Below are 22,165 nucleotides of genomic sequence, written 5' to 3'. Positions count from 1 at the left end.
CCACACAACAACTTGGCACAGGTTTTATGCCGGATGCGCTTCCTGACGCGACCCTCCCATTTTTATCCAGGCTTGGGCACTGCATCCAGCGGCTGGGGTTTGGGCAGTGGCTAGGAATCGAACCCGGGCCTTCCACATGGCAGGCGAGAAACCTACCACTGAGCCACAAAAATGACTCAGTAGTTAGTTTATGATTAGTGCTGCAAAATGAGTCTCTAAATTTTAGTTAGACATTTTTAGACTCTTTAACTCAATGAGAGACTTGCAATATCCGTAAGCTTAGCTAATTGGATAACATTCAATGTTATAGAATCTGATGGATTAAATAATGAGCTGCGAATTAAAAATCACACTAAGCCACTCAGACATTTTTATTTATTGTTCTTTGTTTCCCATGTGGTATCCATGTGTGATTATTACATTAATTATTACACTACACCGCTCTTTGCAGCTGCACAGTTTGGGTAGATGGCAGGATCATAAAAGGCGAAACCTCAAAAAATTAATCTGGATTTATTATTCTGACTTTCAGTACTCGTTCCACCATTAGTTAAATTAGAAACTGTGTCCTTTCAATGACCATTCATCAGTCAGCTCAGAATAGCTTTGGGTTGTAAAGATAACACGAGACATGTGCTTTGATCATTTTGGCTTTATTCAAGTGAAATCCTATCCTAGAGAATTAGTGCCCTCTGCACCATATGCCATTTGCAACACCTACATTATTATGTCAACAATCAACACAAAGCAGAAGCCTTAATCAGCTGGTGACCATATAAAGGGGACATTGTACGTAAATGAATTTATCCGCATTATCAGTGACATTTCTTCTTCCTTTTATTTCACATTTCAAAATTCTCTCTATGTCTGGAGCGGCGTTCTCTCTCTAGGATGTTCACTGGTTCTCTTAAGGATTTGTATACAGTGGAATGGCCTCAGTAGAAGGTGATGTCACCAGAAATGTAGATGCACATTAGCCAGACAACAGGAAATGTTATGTTTTAATATATGGCTCATCATTGCAAATTATTAGCGATGGTTTAATGCAACAGTTTGCATACTTTTAGAACTTAAAATGAAGATGATGTGTGTTAGGTTTCACTGATTTTTTACCAGTTAAAGTTAAAACTCAGATAGTGTATATTAATTTATTAGAAAAACCTTATGTACTACAATTGATATTTAAATTAAATTGATATTCAAACTTTAATGTGATGTAAATATATAGTTTTTAAAAATGGTCTTATCTGAACTTGTTTTGAAATGAAGTTTTATAGAATACACTGCCTTTTCATTTTTTACCATGTGGGAATTCTATCTTTGTAGATACATAGATACGTGTTTTTGATTTTCCACATAGACATTCATAGCTATAGACATTCACACTAACTTATAAATTTCATTTTTTTATTATTTATTTATTTTTTTTATTTTTTTTTTTAGTTTTGGGGAAGAATTGATTTCCAAGAAGCTTAGCGTCATATTTTCTATAAACATGTATGAGGGTATATTGTCCATTCACACTAAATCGTTTGGGGTTGCATGTACAGAGTTAAATAAATAAATAATTATTAATATGTGTGCATGGTTCCGTGACTGGAATCCTATTCAGGGTGTATTCTCACCTTGTGCCCTGTGTTCCCAGGATATACTCAGGATTCACCAGCACCCTGATCCGGATAATCAATATGAACGAATGAAAAAATACTTATCACATTTTTAGTCTTTAAGTAAATTGTTATGATCAATTTATGCTAAATAATTAGACTACAGTAAATATGTAGTGTAATAGATATACTAAGATGGATAGGTTTTGTTGTTAGAGAGCCTCTGTGCGTTTGTATTCATTTGCAATGAATTTCTAGAACTCGTCTAGAACTGTATTCACACACAGGCATATCCACCTACTCACTCAAATGTTTGTCCCATGTACTCATGTTTTGTTGGCCTAGATCTTTTCACATTGTTAATAAATGAGTCCTATATTTTGACACTAAACTTCCTTCATGGCTTGAAACATAATGCTCTCTTAATAATAAAGGAGTTCTGCCATACCATCTCCTTCCTTTACTTGTTGAATCCTCACTGGCTAGTAACTGTCCGCCCCTTCTCTTTTGTTCTCTTTCTCTCTCCCCCTCACTACTAATCTTGGCCTCATTCTTTCCTCCCTCACTCCCTCTCTCATGCAGTGATGCCACCTTGTTCTTCATGGTTTGGGGTGTTACGATGCTTGCGTGAAGTGTGGCGTGGGGGTAGTGCCAGAGCACAGCAGGACACACCCACTGTGGGTTCCGGCAGCTCTTCTCCACACGACCAACTGTCGGTACCTGGGTCGTAGCGCTGCACAGCTGCCTTGTAGCGTTTCTCAGCTTCATTCCATCCACCCACAAGGTATAGCTTTTCACTAAGGGAGGCTAGACCAGCCGTGCTTACTCCCAAGGGCAGGGAGGCGGCCCTGCTCCACTGGCCGTTTTCAGGTGAGAACACCTCGGTGATCAGCACATCCACGCGCTCTCCACTTGGGCTCAGCCGGCTGCCACCCACCACATACACTTTACCACCCAGTGTGGTGGAGCAGTGCCAGCCACGTGGCATCTCCAATTGTGCCTGCTCACTCCAGGAGTCGCTCTGCACATTGTAGCAGGCCACAGAGCGAGAGTAAGCACAGTTGACATAGCCACCAGTCACTAGGATGTCTCCAGAGGGTAGGACAGCACTGGCATGGCAGCAGCGTGGCATATCCATGGGAGCACGGAGCTGCCAGCTGTTGGTGGAGGGCAGGTAGCTCTCAGTGGTGGCCAACAAGCCATCAGTGTTACGGCCACCAATTGCATAAAGGCGCCCATTTGTGGCCACAAGGCTAAAATGAGTGCGCCGCTGGCGCATGCTACTCAGGTGCAGCCATGTGTTAAAGCGAGGGTCATATCTGGGAAGAAGTGCAAAGTAAGAAAGTCAGATTGAGGTCATTTTAGACTAATTTATTTCCTATATGAATGCTCTGCAATAAATTGCATTCAAAGACATACCTGCTCAGAGTGCTGACAGCATGTTTGGCCTGGTTTCGAGCATCGTTCTGATCCTCTCCACCTGCCACAAACAGGAAACCATCCATCACAGCAACACACTGGTTAAAGCTCTTAGCAGGAAGCTGAGAAAGATGGCGCCATGTAGCAACTCCATCACGAGGGTCTCTCCATAGAACCTAAAGACAATATATGAGTTAGAGAAATGAGAATATGAGAAACTACACAGATTCACAGAGGTGCTGATGTAAGGTTTACTTCTCGACTCAGGGCACGCTCTGTAAGGGAGGGGCGTCCACCAATGGTTAGTAGAGCAGTCTGGCTGCCTCGGACCTTCGCACGGCGGGACTGTAGAGCATTCTGCTGGTATGGTAGCAGATGGTAGTTCATGGCATCCACCAGTAGACGGTGGCATTGAGGATCCTGCATCATGCGAGCAACAGGCTGAATCTCTCTGACCAGCTCACTGGCGGGGATAGTCTCGAACCGTACATGAGACAGTAGGTCATAAGCGTGAGCTTGCCTCTTTGGATCAAAGTCCAACCACTTCATGGCCACCTGCATCCAAAGCAAGGTTATAGATAGAGAGCCATATTAAGAGTCCCACTTGACTTTAATTTCACATATAGCATCTAGGATTCCATCTTCTCACGTTACCCAAATTTTATTTCTATATAGAGTATGTAAGTATTTATATGTATTGCTATTTTTAAAATACTTTGGTATCAAACACATAAATAGGCCCTACTTTCCCACCTGTCCTGTCTTCCCAATTAGCAGGCACAGCACCAGAACCATGACAGTATAATGTAGCAGCTACTATATGGCTGTAAGTAGAGACAGCAAAAAGTATTTATGTTTGGTGTGAACCTACCTGGAAGGTGGTGACCTCTGAAGGCAGGATAAGATTGTCATCCTGAAGAAAAGCAGTGATCTGTTCCAGGGTGAGCTGAGTAAACTGGGGTGTTTCTGCAAACTGGGCAAAATTTTCCAGCACAAAGCGGCGTGCAGAATCCCGCACAGGGCCCAGGCCATAAGCAGCTCCGATGTTCCACACGTACACACAAGTGTGCACGTTTAATTCTGCCATCAGGAAGTCCATGCACATCTGGAGGAGATGGGGGATTTGCAGGGTGCAGGCAGCAGACACAGTACAGGCAATAGTGTAGAGAGACATGTGCACACGGCCAAGATAAGCAAAGGTGATCACATTGGCTAGACCTAAGGGTAGATTTGAAATGTGAATTGGTTAATTTATGTGGCATAAAATGCCATTTAGGCTACGGGCTTTTCTGTAAAATGTGAAATTGGAAGATTTAGCTTATAAGCCTTTTTCATATAATTGCATTGATGACCAAACTGCATATATTATGCCATTTACCTAAGGGTGATATGGTGGGCAACTCCAAGCGCTTGAGGCCCGGATCCTTGGCTAAAACTTCACGCAAGTACTGGCTGACAGAGGACATGACCAGCTTGTGGACATCGAAGGCCTTAGTCTTGCAAGCCAGCTCCAAGTCAGTAAGAAAGCGCTCCTGTCTCATACGGCTCAACTCCTCCAGAAGAGCAGATCCGTGTAGGGGGCGGGTGATTTCCCCACCCAGACCAAAACCCCTCTCTCCAGGCCGGATCAATGGTGGCAGGGTCATTCCATTGAGACGATTTAACTGCTCAATGCTAAGAGGCATTTCTATTTTTTTTACACCTGTCTCGGGGACCAATGCTTCACTCTCTAACCTTGCTGGCTCTGGAGTTGTCTTTTTAGGGCGAGGTGCCTTCTTCTTAGGGGCCATGATGAGATATGGGCTAGTTTTGTTGGTTATCTATGTGAGTTAATGATTTCAGTGATTTCGAATTCACAGCTTCACTGCAGTGATATTCTGTCAACAATATAGTGATTACTGAAATAATTTTAAAGTATTTTAGGTGTTTTGTTAGGATTTAGTGTACAAACACGCTTCACTGGATTTGTCCTCGACACAGTACTGACAGGCTAAAGAAACAGACAGACTGGCTGAATGTTTATGGAGGGTGGAGTGTTTTCACACAGCACACAGGACCTGGAAAGAAACATATTATGGTGACGTTACAAACAAGGATTGCAGAACATAACATGCCTACATTACAGCATACATTTCCTACACTGTATCTCTCATTCTTGAACTTGGAGTAAGTATGATTGGCAGGTGCATGTGGTCTTGAGGCAGGCCGTGTCAGAATGACATACTGTTCATTAAATATTAACATCTTACACTGCAGAAAATGATCTTAGCACATGGAAATATCTAGAATATTCATTATTTGAGATTCAGTCCAACATTATTCAACCTGTTTAGATGATTTCATGTTTACATTCAAACCTATCTATTTGTTGCCACATTATTTTGCTTCTTACTAGAAATAAAAACGTAAATTTATTTGCCAATAGATCAAGGTCTAGAAATAATAATACAAATAATAATCTCATATCTGGTTTACTGCAAATCGTATAACAGATCTAGATGGATTTTTACTTCAATAAGATCCTATTACTTTTCTTTATTGTTTATTTTAATTTTATAACTGAAAGCTAAATATAAAGTACACATACACAATTAAGAACTACACCCACCCACCCACCCACACACACACATTCTCTTTCTTTTGTATAACTTGTAATAATAATGACACACATGTAATTTGTATTATTGTCATTGTCAATGACACGCTAAGAGCAAGAACCTGTTTGTGTACACCTAGGTTTACACTCAGACCTAGTTGGAGCATGACCCCCAGGTGCAATCAAGTCACTAGCTAAAAATATCTAAAGGCACAGGAGAGCATGGCTGGAGCTGTACTGCTTAAATTACCCTCTTGCTGCCATCTGTCTCTTTTATGCTCCCCTGTGAATCCCCCTCTTATTCCCTTGGTTTTCCCTCCACCCCTTTTCTCTTAATACACAAAGGTGCATCACTATTTTTTTCTATTTAGAAATACACCTGTGTTTGTGGGAGCACATAATTATGTTATTGTGAATACTAAAAATATTCATCTATAAGAAAATGAGAAGGAAATCAATGGGGAAATTCAAATAAACATCACTGTCTCCTGATTAGGGTCACTATTGATCTGGTCCTATATTGGTTATACACCAGGCAGAGAGCAGAGATAGACCCTGTGTTAAAATTTTAGAATTATCTGTTGTTTCTTTAGACTCGTATGAGCAATAAATTCAAAATTTGTATACTGAAATGTATTTTTCAGTATATAAATTTATTAAGATGCAGGGATCATTACCAGTCTTTAATCATTTTCTTACTAAAGCACTTACTTAATAAAAGGTCATGGGCTCTTTTAATATTCTGTATGTCTATAGTGTGTATAGTTCTTTAGGAATTTGTCTTGTATAATCCATTTTCTCAGTTTTATAATCATCGAATTTGTGTGGGCGAATGCTGTCCGGGGGTTGCACCATCCTAACTGTCATACAACAGAAACGTGGCTGCAGCCTGTCAGTGCTGTCTCACATAACACCACAGCTGCTGCTGGCTCTGGACAGTGTGAACGATATTTAGAGACATCATGTAAATATACAACCACAATCAGAGAGAGAGAGATGAGAATGAAGATGTGAGAGAGTAAAACTATGTCCCCAATTACTGAACTGTGGCCAGAATTACACACATATTACAGCATAATTATACGGAGACTAGGTAAGTACTAAGTATATAGATAAATGAAAAGAAACAAATAAAGAAAAGGAAATTTGGTGACTGATACAGGTAGCATGAAGGTTAATGATGAGAAACTTATGTGAAAGGTACATAGTTATGTAGAAGGTAGGTCTGGACACACTGATAGATGCTGGCAGATTAGGCAGTTAATATAAATGTCCAGTCTGTGAAAGGATCTTTAGCAAAGCTACATTGCAACTGATTAAGATGATTAAATAAGAATTTGACCACTAAGTTACACTCTCAATAAAAAGATATTTATAGATAGATTTTTATTGCAAAACATTTGACCACAAGGTATTTCTCAGGTGCCTGTTTCCCTGGATAAGCACCTGATGCTGAAATGTCACTATTTATGAGACACATTTAAGTGATAAGTAAAACAAGGACTGATTGGCCTGGCAGAGGAAGGTTAGGTGGCATTGAAAAGTGGGAATGACAAAAAAGAGTTATGAGGGTAAAGTGAGATGAAAAGTGTTTACTGAAGGTGGTTTAGTGACACCTGGCAGCTGTCATGTGCAGCGCTTGCCTTCTGATTGTAGGGCTATTGCCCACCACCATTAGCCACAACATGCCTGCTCCTATCTCAGCCTGTTATTTATAGAGACTGGAAAGCATGCTGGGACCTCAAAGTGAGAGGAATTACAAATCCCCCTACATGCCATTCACTGTTTTCAATCCAGACTCTGTCCATTTAAATTTAGACAACCTTCCTGGAGTTTATTTTGATCACGATTCATGTTTACACTGTAAGTCATGGGAGTTCAAAGATTTTGTGGTGTTTAGAGAATAGGTGTTAAGGGGAATAGGTGTTAAGACCTATTTAATTTGTTTATTGTTTAAGGTGGCATAAAGCTTCACGGGTTTGCACAGTCGTTAAAATTTATTTTTAAAACTTAATTTTTTAAACCCAACATGACAAGAACAAGTCATTTCTCTTTCACTGCCCAAGCAAATGTAAATGAGTAAATCATCACTTATCCTTGTGCTGTCTAGTGAAGGCAAGCAGACATGCAAAACTAAGAGCAACTTAAGACAAAAAATGTTTTACCTTACTTTTACAGCTCTCTTTATCACTCTTTTCTCATTCTTTGCTCCCTTCTTTTTACCATTCTTAACAAAATCCTTTTCTGTATTCTTCCTCCTCTATGGTATTCTACCCTTGTGTCCTCTGTCTGTCTGTTAGAGCACTGTCCACTTCCAAGCCTGAGGGAGGCAGCTTCCTTGCAAAGCGACGTAACATTAACCCCAAGGCCTGAGCTCCACCTGGACCTCCATCTCCATATACAGCTCTAGCTACCCCTCCCCACCAAACATAGCCCACATCCAGGCCTTAAGCCTGAAATGGAAAAGAGGCGGGCATCCTGGTTTTATTCAGCCATGCCAACATGCTGTGCTCATGGGTTTTTACTAGAGACTGAGCATGGTCTGAATAGAATGTGGGGTACTGTCACAGTTGTGATTATTTATTTACAGATCAAATTTGTAGTTACATTTCACCTGCTTTTTATTTTAAACCTATTTATTGTTTTGGGCTAAACTAGTTATGAAGTACTAAATGTTCTTATATTTTTCAACAAGGCATTAATAATAAAGTCCAACACTGAGCACTGGGAAACAACATACAGGTTATTATAATAAATATTAAAGGTACCATTAATATTTGAGAATATTTTTTAATATATTATTAGAATGTTCCAGATTACTGTCACAGGGTCCTGGGTTCGATTATGAGCTCAGAGTTGCTTTGTTTGTTCTACCCTTGTCTATGGAGGGGGGTTTCTCTGGATATTCCAGTTTCCTCCTATCTCTCAAAAACATGCATGTGTGTGTGTGTGTGTGTGTGTGTGTGTGATGCTTTTTATAATCACTTCGACCATTTATAGTTGAAGCGATAAGTGAAATGAGACAACGTTTCTCCAGAACCCTGGTGCTACATAAAACAACACTTAGCTACAGCACAGAGCTAAGTTCTGAAGTAAGTTGTCCTAGCTTCATAAAAAGTGCAACCTAGTGCAAACAGTGTCGTGGGTTCAATCTCCAGCACCGGCAAGCTGCTACCCTTGAGCAAGGACCCCAACCCACCTTGCTCCAGTATCATGGCTGACCCTGCGCTCTGACCCCAACCCCAAGGATGGGATATGCGAAGAACAAATTTCACTGTGCAGCATTATATATGTGACAACTTAACTCAAACAGTACAATGTGCAAAATCAGAGAACTGATAAGAGGGTTCTTGTAAACATATACATTTGTGTATAGAAGCAGTTTGAAAGTTTGCATGTGTGCATGGAGCCACCTCCTGTCCCTTTTCAGGCTGTGTTCTCAGGACATGAGTGAGTGACAGAGTGGGTTATTAATATAGTGAGACTAGCCATAGGTTGAACAACAAAATTGTGACATCATTGCTTGTGCTCTCTGGAATCCACCCATTGTGCTACCTTTGTCTATTTAATTGCACAGTGGTTTTGTTTAGTATATATTTATTTCACGACTTGAAATTCATTCCTGGCTGCGTCACACAGACGTAGACATTCACGTCATAAGCCCTTTACTTGAGCTGAGTGGTGATGTATTTCCGGAATCTCCATGGATCGGACTGGGCAGGCGCTGTGTGTGCGATGAAGTGGTTTCCGCTCACTATGTACCAGCTGTAAACATGGCGGAGGAGCTGTTGGAGGCAGTGGAGAAGTTGCAGTCACGGCTTTCAGAGAACCAGGAGCCTCGTAAGGTAGGAAGAAGTCGTTCAACCTCGGAACGTACACGCAGCAGCCGGCAAGTAATCATCATCATCATAATAATAATAATATAACAAACTGTACAGGAGCAGATCGGTGAATAACAATAAGTCGGATGTAGCCAGCGTTATTGCTTACGCTTAGTGCGACACTATGAGGGCTCTTTAAATAGAGAAGTGCTAGGCAGAGTTTGCCAACATATACGTCTTGTCATGTGTGAATAAATGAATACAACTTATCTGATCGACTTTCCGTGCTTTGTCTGAGCACTGGGTTGAAATCTGTGAGAAATAATAGGCGCTTTTATTTGTTAGGAAAAAGAAACCTTACAGTAGCAGACAGGCCGTGAGATCAGATTCAGCAAGCTAACGACATTGTGGCCGCTTACTGAGGCAGGAAAAAAACTGACGCTATAAACTTCTGCATGTCACAACTTTAAAGTCTCTAAACATTTAACAGAAATTTCTAATTAAAAATTGTGCTTTTTAAAGCTCCTGACTTGTGTGCCTAAAATATAATATATATATAATTTTTTTTTTTTGGAAAGTTGGCCGTCTCTTGCAGGCCACGACGACGCTTCATGAAACTTGCCCATCTCGCCATTAAAATTTTAACCTAAGAATTAATTAATTTCATTAATAAAGATTATGGATTTTGTTGCCGGTAACTTTTCTTTCCCATCTTGGCTGCTGAGTAAGTGAACATGTTGTCTGACGCAATCAATTCATCTGTGGTTTATTTTTCTATTGTTTTAACAGCTGTTGAAAACACTTAAGAGATTGGGAGAACTGCCCATAACAGTGGACATTCTTGTGGTAAGAACAAGCACACTATTTATTTATTTATTTTTTTATTTACTTATTTACTTACTTACTTACTTACCTACCTCACTACTTCAATTTGCTTGATTGCTGAAAGAGACACTTGATCATTTTGTAAATGTCATGAAGTGCGCTGAATTTTTTGTGCCTTTTTGTTGTGTATATTTTTAAAGCACCGGAATTCAGTGCTTTATAATTTCACACATTGATGTCAGCAAACTTTAAAAGTTGTTTCTTGATGGCAAGCCAATATGGCTTTCACCCTCAAAACCTGGGACTTTGTCGACATGACATTGATGTTTTTGTCAAAGAGGGTGAGTGTTAGAGGCAGTGCAGCAGGAAAGTTATAGTAAACCGCAACAGCATGATTAGTCCATTACACATTCTCACCACCCCCAACTCTCTCAGTATCACCCAAAACCACTACCCCCGTCGCACCTTGTTCTCCCTTGTTGTCTCCCAAAGCTTATTTCAGTCATGCAGAATTAGCTTCAGACTTTGCTTCAGTTGTTGCTTGTGCAAATATTTCCAATTGTCCATCTCTAAAATGTCACCGTGACTTTGTACTTGCATGAAAGTATGCCAGTAATTTACTTGTTTTTATATACATGAGTCCTCACATTATTTGCAGAGGATTGTACCTAGGTTCAAGTTGATCAGCTGTGGTTTGCATGCAGATTGGTTCTGATGAATTTCTGAATAAATTTTATTCTTCGTGTCTGCAGGAAACTGGCGTTGGAAAGACTGTCAATTCTCTGCGCAAACATAACATTGTGGGGGAGACTGCAAAAGATCTTGTGGCCAAGTGGAAGAAGCTGGTTCCTCAGTCTGCAGATAGGTGAGCACTGACGCACTTTTGGAAATATATGGATGGAGCGAAGACCAGGAGATGTATTTAAAAACAGCAAGATGGGGGATGCTAGTGAAAGAAAGCATAGGAAGATTTACATGTATTTGTCTAGCAGTCCAAAGTGACTTACAAATGAGGAAATACAAGCTGAGCAATATATCAATATAATATAAGTAGTGCTACCATACATGATTTTTAAAAATGTGCAAAAAAAAGTTATGTATTTGAAGCTTGCCAGAATTAAGCTTGCCAACTACAGCAATACTGTAAACAATAGATATATAGTTCTGTTTAATCTATAGAAATGTTGTACTCTTTTAAAAGTATCATTAAGCCGGTGGTATCATTTTCTATCAGCAGACCAAGTAATGCTAAAGAGGCTCGCTCCCACTCACGTCCAGACAAGTCCAGAGGTTACAAACGCACCAGAGAACCTTCACCAGAACAACCGCCACCCATAGAGGATGAGGAGGATGAACAAGAATATCAACAAGACTACTCCCCCTCCTCCCCACAGCACTACAGTCAAGAGTACAGCCACAGAAGTTTAGGGGGTTATCAGTCAGAGGAATATGAGAGTCCAGTAGATGAGCCGGTACCTAGTCCTCCACAGAAACCAACTAGACACAGCAAATCACACAGGGAGCAAACCAGAGAACATGGCTCTCATTCCTCCAGGGAACAGCAAAGGCGGAATCGCTCAGCTCAGTTTCAGAGCGGGGCACCGATTCGCCATGATAATAGGGAACAGAAAGAAATCACGACACACCCATCATCCAAACGCAGTCTTCAGTCCTCCATACAGGAAAGTAGGAAAGAAAAGAAGAGAGTCAGTGATGGTAAGTATTTGGAGTTTTGCTTGACAGCCAAACTCCTTCCTCATGTGTCATATTTATTGTGTAAGTATAGGCAGAAATAGTCAATCAGAACAGAGAGACCTGATAATGTACATGAGAATAGAATATATTCTTGACACTGTGGTTGTTTCCAGGCAGGGAAAAAAGAGACAAGCCAGAGCCCGAGGATGATGATGATGATGATGATGATGATAATTCCTTTGAAACGCCTACTATGTCTTTTGAATCCTTCCTCACATATGATGAACCTACTCACAGTAAGAAAAAGAAGAAACTCTCTCGACCATCTCACCCTGTTACCCCTGCTGCTTCAGTATCCTCCAAGTCCAGTAAGGCTAATGGAACTAGCTTTAAACGGCCTGAACCTACTACCGCATCAGTATCCACACCCACAGTACCACCCACAACGCAGGAGAAACGCAGGAAGGTGGGGTCATTAGGTCAAAAGTTATCAGCTAACATGAGTAATTGTTTTGATCATGACTTCATCATGAGCACTCTAACTCTCTTTGCTTTTCCTTTGTAAGAATAGAATTCGACTTTGTCTCTCCTCTCCATGTCTCAGGTTACCCCTCAGATCATTGATGTGGTGCCCACTCTACCCGATATTCCGTTGCCAGCAATTCAGCCCAACTACAGACCCCTGCCCTCAATAGATGTCACACCTCTGTCCCCACAGAGACGCAAAGGTTGACATTTTTATGTTCATCATTTCATATCATTTATTCACTGTAGTCTATCGAATGTTTACAGCATAGAAATAAAAAAAGTCATTTTTAAAAAAAAAAATCATAGTTTCTAGAATTTATAGAATTTTTCTTTCTTATTTCTTCTAGTTCCCATAGCATATGAGGAAGAGGATGCTGGCTTTACTGGGCGGCGTTTCAACTCCAAAATGGTTGTGTACTCTGGCTCAAAGTCCTCATACTTGCCCAAGATGATGACCCTGTATGAGCAGTGCATTAGAGTTCTGCAGAACAATATTGATTGTGAGTAACATGCTGAAATATATACACTTGGGGTTGGGCAGGAGAAACAGACTGTTAACAAATGAAACAAAAATTAAAAGTGACATATAAAGAAAATGTCCATGTCCAGTGTTCCAGGGATCAATTCTGGATTCATCATAACCCTGATCACGATAAAATGCTACTAAAAATGAGTGGATTGTGAGTGAGTGAGCGAGAATTTTTAGGCTAAGATTTAACTGGGAGGAAAAATCATTAACAGATGCCCTGCTGAAGCCATCTGGTTGAGAGAATGCTGACCTTTACCAGGATGCATTACCATATTGACCTTTGCAGTTTGCTGAGATGCCACAGTTTTGACCCTGTATCCTGCTGACCTTCTAAAGTGCAATCATGGCACGAATGGTCTCATTTTTTTTTTATACCTGTATTGAAGAAACTGCTCAGTACACTTTTCAATGTGTTTTTTTTTTCTCTGTGAGAAATGACACTGCACTGGTACTGATACTGGCTCATGATGTCAGTAGAAAAGGGAAACCATCCTGTTAGCAGTTCAGAGTTTACAGGGGCATGGCTACACTTTTTTTTCTTACTTGAAATCGAGATACAGTTTCTGAAACTGCATGCAGATAAACTGCACCTGGTCGCTGTTTTTCAGTTTGTTTGCTTCTCTACTACAGTGAATATGTAATGGTTGTGGATTAGTGTCGATGAGTAGTAGCTTTTTCTTACCCTTTTTAGATAGCTGTGTAACTCCAAATTAGATGTCATTTACAATGGGAGATGCCATTATAATTTATGCTTTAACATGAAAGAGTTAACCCTATTGTGAGCTTGTTAATGTCAGTGTTCAAGGGAACAAAACTGGCTATGATCTTTAGGTGGTAGGGGTGGGATTCTCTAGTCTGTTATGTGGAAGAGGGCAGATTGCCGCTGAGTGCCTTGCGACACAGGAACTTGCACAATGCAAATTCAAAGACATTAGAAGTGTAAGCCAGCAGAAAACAAAAGTGCCTTCGCTGCAGTTTGAAATCAGATCTCTTAACAAAGATAGGGTGTTATTGGCTATGTGCTTCCTCTCACATTTGTACCACGATCATAGGACTAAAAATCTTTTTAAATGCCACAGCGTTTCATTAAGAGACAACCAAATTGAGTTTTCTGCACATTACTACTGAAATGTTTTCTTCTTTAGCAATCGATGAAGTTGGTGGTGTGCCTTATGAGATTTTGGAGCCAGTTTTGGAGAGATGTACTCCAGAACAGTTGTACCGCATTGAACAGTGTAACCAGGTATGCATATTTATGTGGTCATGCACACACTTAAAAACAACCAGAAATGCATGACAGTTTTTGGAAATTTGAGAGGGGGGTGGATGATTTGATAATAACATTGTCCAAACTCCCTGAAGTCTTTTACAGAGGAATCGGATGAGCTGTGGATGCGGCACTGCCAGCGGGACTTTAAGCGCGAGTCTCCTCAGGAGTATGAGTCCTGGAGAGAGCTATATCTGCGCCTACACGATGAACGGGAGGAGCGTCTGCGCAAGCTTACACAGAATATCAGCTCCGCCCATGCCAATAAACCCAAAGGTATCCACACTTCCTCACTGCTGAAGAAAATACAAAGAAAACTTTGCACTGATTCTGCTCTGTCATGATTACTCACCTTCAGGAGATATCAAAGAAGATCTTTAATGCTTAACCATATGCAATTGTTTTGATAAAAAGAGTCTATGGACCACCTGGAGGTTTCACTTCTGTCGACCGAGAATCTGAGTCTGAGGCTATCATGGGCACAGACTTACTGAAACTGAACAGTTGAAGACTGGACTAATCTTCATCTGTTCTGTTTGGGTGAGTCTGTGTCCATGATAGCCTCAAGGTTCTTGACTGACAGGAGTGGAACCCAATGTGGTCTTGTGTGGTTGTAGCTCATCCATCTCAAGGTTCAATGTTTTCTGTATGCTCAGATGCTTTTCTGATCACCACTGTTGTAAAGAGTGATTAAACCAATCTGCCCATTTTCCTTTGACCTCTCTAATCAGCAAAGTGTTTCCATCCTCACCAAAAAAAACTCAAAGATTTGTGTTTTGTGTAAACTTCAATTTATGAAATAACAAAATCCATGCCACAATCAGATTCATGGAGCTCACACAGATCTTCATTATGATGTTTGATCTTCAGCTCTTGACCTGTTTCTGCATAATGCTTTACTTTATGCTGCTGCCACATGATTCAGTAGATCACTGCATGAATGGGGTTGTGGTAGCTTAGTGGTTAAGGTGTTTGTATACTGATCGGAAGGATGAGTTTCAGGTTCACCCAGCTGCCACTGCTGGGCCCTTGAGCAAGGCCCTTAACCCTCAATTGCTCAGTTGTATAAGTTAAAAAATGTAAGTCGCTCTGGATAAGGGCGTCTGCCAAATGCCAGAAATGTAAATGAATGTGCAGTTACAAAGGTGTTCCTATTAAAGTGGATGGTGATTGTAAGTGGTGATGTCAAATTTACCCATGTGTTTCCCTTACAGGTCGCCAAGTAAAGATGGCTTTTGCTAATCCCCCTCGTGATGTTCGGAGGAGGCAGGAGAAGTTTGGAACTAAAAACGGCTCGACCAGCACCAGTGTTAGTGCTGCGGCTCCTATCCCAGTCAAGTGAGTAAACTCCATATAGGCTTCCATGCTGAGGAGTGCAGATGTACATGTACATATCTTGCTAGGTGCCATTGGTCATGCTCATAATAGGCCACAAAATTCTGACTTCATAAAACTTCACAATAATCACATGCCAGCCCAAGTATAACAATTTTAAAGCTAGAAATTTACCTTTTGTACATTGACAAATTAATTTTGTATCAAAATCTGATGCCAAAAATAAAATGACCACATTTTACAGATGTTATGCTAGTGATATATTAAGGGTGTTTGAACTGGCATCTGTGGTGCCTTCTATATAGTTAAGGACATGTTCATATTATTTATTTCATATATCATTTTGACGTTCTGACCACATGTCTATATCTATCTACAATTTTTAAGATTGATTGATATTTTTGATGCGCTTGACAATGGATTTGTTTGTTGGGTTTATTAAGGAATAGTGTACTCTTATATAGATGTATTAAGAAGTACTGTATTATATAAAAACTGAATTATATGTCAGTTTTTCAAGTAAAACATTACAGTATATTTTCATTTCAGAATCCGACCATCAATGCCACATAGCTCCTACAGTCAGTCGAGTGATGCTGGCCAGTCTTCCTATAACAGTCCTCCTGAGCCATCTCCTTCTCATGCACCAAGCAGCAGTTCTGGCCATAGCTTTAGAGACAAACCACAGGTCAAAAGTGAGTAAACACGCGCAAAAAAATATTGAGATTATTAGTAATGAATCTTTTATCATGTACAAAGTAAGTAGAGTTTCTAAATGTCCCAAATTTCTTCTTTTTTCCCCACAGAAATTGCCCCTATGATGGCTAAAACTATCAAAGCCTTTAAGAACAGGTTTTCTCGGCGGTGAAGGATGGACGAGAAAAAGCATTTGTCTCATGACTATAGAGTCCATTCTCATGTTAAAGTAACGCTTAAAGCTGCAATGCCCGCTCTCCTCTTTTTTTTTTTTTTTTCCTCCTTTGTACATTTAACTGTGGATATGCAGATCACTGGAAAACAAAGCAACCAGCAGAAAGACTTCTTGTCCTAGGATGTGATCACGTTCCAAGATTTACACACTGTACAGTACAGTACACTACAATGGAACATTAGATTTTATGTTTTTATTATGGTTATTTAATTACAAACAAAATTTATCTACATTTTGCTCCTAATGACAACACAGGACATCCATAACAGTGTGATTGTAAGTGTTTGTTGTTTCACTTTGAGTTTATTCACAATCATAAAAAAAACAAAAAAAAACCATGTACGCTATACTGGGAGAACGTGAGTGGAACTGGGTCCATGATGAGACCACACACATTCACTTGACTATTTATTTTAAATCCGTGGTCCTGGTGAATTTGGGCAAGTGAAATGTAAGGACGACGATCAAAAGAATAATTTTAATGCATTTTAATAAATGTTATATGGACATTTTTAATAAAATGTACATTTCCCCTGATTTTTTTGTTTGTGTCATGGATTCAATATTCTCATGAAAATCAGGATACATTTCAGTGAAGATATTAAATAATCCAGGGCTGAAATACACACGGTTTGCGTTATTATTTATTTACCGCAATAACATGAAACAATACAAATTAGATTACAATCACAATATACCTTAATTACCATAAAGTAACACAGTTCGCATGATTATTTCTGATCGCGTAACGTGAAAAGCGGCGAAATGGCGCACGACATGACGTCACTCGCACGTATAAGTTCGGCGACTATAAACGCTGCACGCGATTGGTCACCCCCCTGACCACTCCGAGAGGCAGTTCTTGTTATTTTGTGGAGTTTTTTGCGCATTGCATTATTGTACCTGGGTTAAAAAAGGTATCGCGACAAACGCTGATTTGTTTCAGGAAGTGGGTACGTTCTAGTTTCAGAGTGTAAAAGTACCTTTTTTTTTGTACTGCTTTGACAGACCATATGCTATGTCTGGACACGGGCATGGGCACGGACATGGGCATGGTCACGGGTGTTGTGAAGATGAACATGAACCCGCTGAACGTGGTGTGGAGTATGGACTGTACAGACGCATTGACATCGAGAAGCTGCAGTGTCTCAATGAGAGCCGAGATGGAGACGGAAAACTCGTGTTCAAGCCCTGGGACCAGCGTACAGACAGGGACAAGGTGAGGAACTGACTCGGCACCATGCTTACTCCATGAAGACACTGATAACTTGTTGGATCAGGTGAGTTAGAGCAGGAAGATGCCAAATTTAGGGTCTCTAAAGCTGTGTCATCTCGACCCAACCCAAGAGGATCAGGAGCATTATACAGGTCTCTAATGCAGGGACTGGGTTTATAGCAAGACCCTACAGGTCCCTTTAAACAATATATATCCCTATTAGTCTTACCCAGTTGACTACTATGATTTTTGTGTAGAAGAATCCTTTTTCAAAAATGTACATTCATTACGATAAATAAGGCTTTGTCTTGTTTAAATAAGACTTGAATACATATACATTTGTATCAGTTTCAGAGATTATTATATTGTCCCTCAGTTTTTTGAGGCATATCTACAAAACAAGTTACAAAAATGGTAGGAGATATTCACATTTTAATTGCATTATAATAATTATTATAATTGTAATAATAATAATAATAATAAATTATTATTATTATTATTATTATTATTATTATTATTATTATTATCATAAGCTTAAATTATTATTATTATTTATTGTTTATCATCATCATAAGCTTATAATTTATTCTTATTCTTAATATTATTTATCATCATCATAAGCTTATAATTTCTTCTTCTTATTATTATTATTGCAATTATTCGTATGATTATTATTATTATTTTTTATTATTATTGGTGAGTCATTCTAATCAAAGGTGTTCTTGCTGTACTGTATACATTGGTCTACAATAGCAGCTTGTACAAGCATAGTTCACATGTGTCTTTTTGGCTGTACATCCTCCTGCACCCTATCCAGACATCCCTTGGTTGAGAAAATATATAGGAGTTTATTCATTTCGAAGACTGTGGAGTTTGTGCCAGTTCACTGTTATGTAACCGGCACATTTCAGAGGTTATCAGCTTGATGCCTGATTCTTTAGCTTCCTCTGGCTGACTGAAATCAACATGTCCTGGTCAAAGCTGACATGTTAATGAGGGTGGTGGTGAGAAATCCCCATATGTTGACACAGGCTCTGATTTTTAAGGGCTCCATATTTAACTAGATCACTAGTAAGTGTGATTGGATTTTGTGGGAGCGAAGCACATCTCGAACACTATAAACTGTTCTGTAAAATAGTTATGCATTTCGTCATCCAGTTTCAAAAGTAAATATGTTAAAATACACATTGAAATCTTGACTTTCAAGCCATTTCAAACTGTCTTTGTTTTTTAAAAAATCTAAATAAATAGTCTTTTGATGCTGTTAGAATTGATAGATTTATTTCAGTGAGAAGACACTCTCAACAGAAAGATAAAAATCAGAAAATTTAGTTGGAATATAATTACTTTGTTGTTAAGGAAAATACTATACACTCTCTCTGGCTCTCTCTCACGCTCTCTCTCTCTCTCTCTCTCTCTCTCTCTCGCTCACGCTCTTTCTCAATCTCTCTCTCTCGTTCTCTCTCTCTCAATCTCTCTGGCTCTCTCTCTCTCTCACTCTCTCTCTCTCAATCTCTCTGGCTCTCTCTCTCTCTCACTCTCTCTCTCTCGCTCGCTCTTTCTCTTGCGCTCTCTCACTCTCTCTCTCTCTCTCTCTCTCTCTCTCTCTCTCAAAATTCAATTTATTGCAGCATCTTGCTAAATGCTATGCCACCTAAGCTACAAGTATTCAAAAATTTCCTGTAATTGTATCGTATTTGATTTAGTTTAGACATGTCCCAGGATGCCAGTCAGCCAGTCAGATGCTGGCAAAGTAGTGAGGACTTGTTAAATTCACTACACTAATAAACACACTTCTCAAACCAAAAGCCTTATTATTCCATGTACTGTTCAAGTCAAGTCAATCTGCTTGTTTGTTTGTTTTTTTCCCCCAATATATTGGTGTAATAGTTTATTTGACTAATCTGTTATCATTTCTGTTATTTCCAGTTTGTAGAGAGTGATGCTGATGAGGAACTCCTGTTCAACATCCCGTGAGACAGTCATTCTGCTCTCCCTCACATAAGTGCTGCAGTCATATAGTTTATGACCAATATGTATGGACCCTCTTCTGTTTGTTTCTGTGTTGATTTCTGGTCTTCTTGCTTGTTTTGTCAGGTTTACTGGAAGTGTAAAGCTGAAAGGGATTATCCTTTCTGGAGAAGATGATGAGTCTCACCCAGCTGAAATGAGGCTGTTAGTCGAGTATATTTTAAATGAGTCTTGTCTGAAAGTTGATTTATATATATACTGAATAATGTGGATTATAATATCTCTGTGCAGATACAAGAACATACCGCAGATGTCATTTGATGATACAAGCAGAGAACCAGAACAAGCATTTCGTATTAACAGGGATCCACTGGCTGAACTGGAGTATCCAACTAAGTAAGTTTCTGAGTGACTATAAAGATTTCAGGTTGTAAAGATAAAGGTAATACACATTTTTATTTAAAAAAAATTGTATTCTATATAAATGATGTGTACTATGTACACCGATCAGGCATAACATTATGAGCACTGAGAGGTGAAGTGAATAAGACTGATTGATTATCTCATCATGGCACCTGTTAGTGGGTGGGATATATTAGGCAGCAAGTGAACATTTTGTCCTCAAAGTTGATGTTAGAAGCAGGAAAAATGGGCAAGTGTAAGGATTTGAGCGAGTTTGACAAGGGCCAAATTGTGATGGCTAGACCACTGGATCAGAGCATCTCCAAAACTGCAGCTCTTGTGGGGTGTTCCTGGACTGCAATGGTCAGTATGTTTTAAAAGTATCCTTTAAGCCCCATCTCGCAACTTGCAGGACTTAAAGGATCTGCTGCTAACATCTTGGTGCCAGATACCACAACACACCTTCAGGGAGCTAGTGGAGTCTGTGCCTTGATGGGTAAGGGCTGCTTTGGCAGCAAAAGGGGGACCAACACAATATTAGGCTGGTGGTCATAATGTTATGCCTGATCGATGTATAATTTATAAAATATTGACTTATTTTTACTCTTGTTCAGTGTGATAGCAATATTTTTAATATTTTTTTTTTCTTTTCTCATTTTTTATTTATTTATTTATTTACAGGATTGCACGCTTTTCTAACGTCAACCACTTGTCTATTCATATTCCTCGAAACTTTGGGGCTGATTCTACTCGTGTCTACTACATTGGACTTCGGGGAGAATATGCTGAGGTATTTACTGAACTCTAGAAGATGCGTTAATGAATCAGTGATAGTTTTTGGTGTTTATTCCAAGTAGGAATTTTTTTCAGATCTTTAGTGGGTCAAATCGCCCTTGTCAAAACCCACAAGCATTTGCCTCACTGCTTCCTATATATTTGAACATAAATACATATGGTATGAAATAGATGACAAAGGGTTTTAATGTGGTTATAAATATATAGTTTAAAAATAATTTAATAATTGCCGTCTGTTTTGATTTCTTTTGCAGGCTCACAGACATGAAGTGACCATCTGTAACTATGAGGCAGCAGCAAATCCAGCAGATCATAAATTGGAAGCGATTACTCCGCAGACACACTTCATTTCATGACAGATCATATCATATGAGCTTAAGTTGTCTTGTGGAGTGGAGAGTGGATAGGTGTGGATGAATTTTGATATTGAGGTATTAATTCGATCACAGATTTACATTAAGAGAAGAAACATGTTTGGAGAGGAATCGTGATTGCTCATGGAGCAGTTCAGCTGAAACTTTTTTGTGTGCCAATAAATATTCTGAGATGGAGAAAAAGCATTTATGTCCTCTTTGAATGACTGTAAGTGGTATTTGATGCAACCTTAAAAAGTAGTACATATGAAAACGAGGACATATGCTGCCTCACAGTGCCAGGCTCCAGTGTTTGGTCCTGATTTTAGGATGTACTTGTATATAGTATGTGGAATATATACACTATATTGCCAAAAGTTTTGGGACACCCCTTCAAATCATTGAATTTAGGTGTTTGGGGCTGGCCCCTTAGTTCCAGTGAAAGGAACTCTTAATGCTTCAGCATACCACGACATTTTGGACAATTTCATGCTCCCAACTTTGTGGGAACAGAGTACCTTCCTGTTCCAATATGACTGCACACCAGTGCACAAAGCAAAGTCCATAAAGACATGGATGAGCGAGTTTGGTGTGGAAGAACTTGACTGTCCTGCACAGAGACCTGACCCCAACCTGATAGAACACCTTTGGGATGAATTAGAGCGGAGACTGAGAGCCAGGACAAAACTGCGACATCTGTCTTTACATGCACATGAATTTAATATGGAGTTGTCCCACTCTTTGCAGCTATAACAGCTTCAACTCTTCTGGGAAGGCTTTCCACAAGGTTTAGGAGTGTGTCGATGGGAATTTTTGACCATTCCTCTTGAAGTGCATTTGTGAGGTCACGAGAAGGCCAACATCATCCCCAAACT

At 39.6% G+C, this 22,165-nt stretch overlaps 3 protein-coding genes across 8 annotated transcripts; 2 read left to right on the top strand and 1 right to left on the bottom strand.

Moving 5' to 3' along the window:
• Positions 1-657: 657 nt before the first annotated feature.
• klhl43 (kelch-like family member 43) lies at positions 658-7,942 on the bottom strand. Of its 2 annotated transcripts, none has more exons than XM_058377265.1 (6): positions 7,788-7,942; positions 4,405-5,083; positions 3,898-4,244; positions 3,282-3,581; positions 3,027-3,202; positions 658-2,926 (listed from the first exon to the last, which is right to left on the bottom strand). In XM_058377265.1, the coding sequence occupies exons 2-6, from the start codon at positions 4,814-4,816 to the stop codon at positions 2,182-2,184; spliced, it is 1,980 nt and encodes a 659-aa protein (XP_058233248.1). In that variant the 5' UTR covers positions 4,817-5,083; positions 7,788-7,942; the 3' UTR covers positions 658-2,181. The 2 variants fall into 2 exon arrangements, with proteins under 2 accessions (XP_058233248.1, XP_058233249.1); XM_058377266.1 differs by having other exon boundaries at positions 7,793-7,942.
• Positions 7,943-9,311: 1,369 nt separating this feature from the next.
• On the top strand, positions 9,312-17,090 carry eloa (elongin A). Of its 4 annotated transcripts, none has more exons than XM_058377270.1 (12): positions 9,312-9,467; positions 10,233-10,289; positions 11,021-11,133; positions 11,506-11,984; positions 12,137-12,429; positions 12,568-12,691; positions 12,839-12,991; positions 14,166-14,263; positions 14,383-14,563; positions 15,502-15,625; positions 16,172-16,317; positions 16,429-17,090. In XM_058377270.1, the coding sequence occupies exons 1-12, from the start codon at positions 9,396-9,398 to the stop codon at positions 16,488-16,490; spliced, it is 1,902 nt and encodes a 633-aa protein (XP_058233253.1). In that variant the 5' UTR covers positions 9,312-9,395; the 3' UTR covers positions 16,491-17,090. The 4 variants fall into 4 exon arrangements, with proteins under 4 accessions (XP_058233253.1, XP_058233252.1, XP_058233251.1 ...); XM_058377269.1 differs by having other exon boundaries at positions 9,313-9,467; positions 11,503-11,984; XM_058377268.1 differs by having other exon boundaries at positions 9,373-9,515.
• A 147-nt stretch (positions 17,091-17,237) lies between these two features.
• Positions 17,238-21,497, top strand: pithd1 (PITH (C-terminal proteasome-interacting domain of thioredoxin-like) domain containing 1). Of its 2 annotated transcripts, XM_058377275.1 has the most exons (7): positions 17,238-17,470; positions 17,562-17,772; positions 19,699-19,742; positions 19,867-19,944; positions 20,032-20,136; positions 20,824-20,932; positions 21,192-21,497. In XM_058377275.1, exons 2-7 carry the CDS (start codon positions 17,572-17,574, stop codon positions 21,291-21,293), a joined length of 639 nt encoding a protein of 212 aa, XP_058233258.1. In that variant the 5' UTR covers positions 17,238-17,470; positions 17,562-17,571; the 3' UTR covers positions 21,294-21,497. The 2 variants fall into 2 exon arrangements, with proteins under 2 accessions (XP_058233258.1, XP_058233257.1); XM_058377274.1 differs by having other exon boundaries at positions 17,238-17,772.
• The last annotated feature ends 668 nt before the right edge of the window (positions 21,498-22,165 follow it).

This window comes from Hemibagrus wyckioides, linkage group LG24, assembly GCF_019097595.1.
Source record: "Hemibagrus wyckioides isolate EC202008001 linkage group LG24, SWU_Hwy_1.0, whole genome shotgun sequence".
Classification (NCBI taxonomy): Eukaryota; Metazoa; Chordata; class Actinopteri; order Siluriformes; family Bagridae; genus Hemibagrus; species Hemibagrus wyckioides.
Note: the sequence above shows the minus strand (reverse complement) of the source record. Positions and strands in the feature narration are given on the sequence as shown.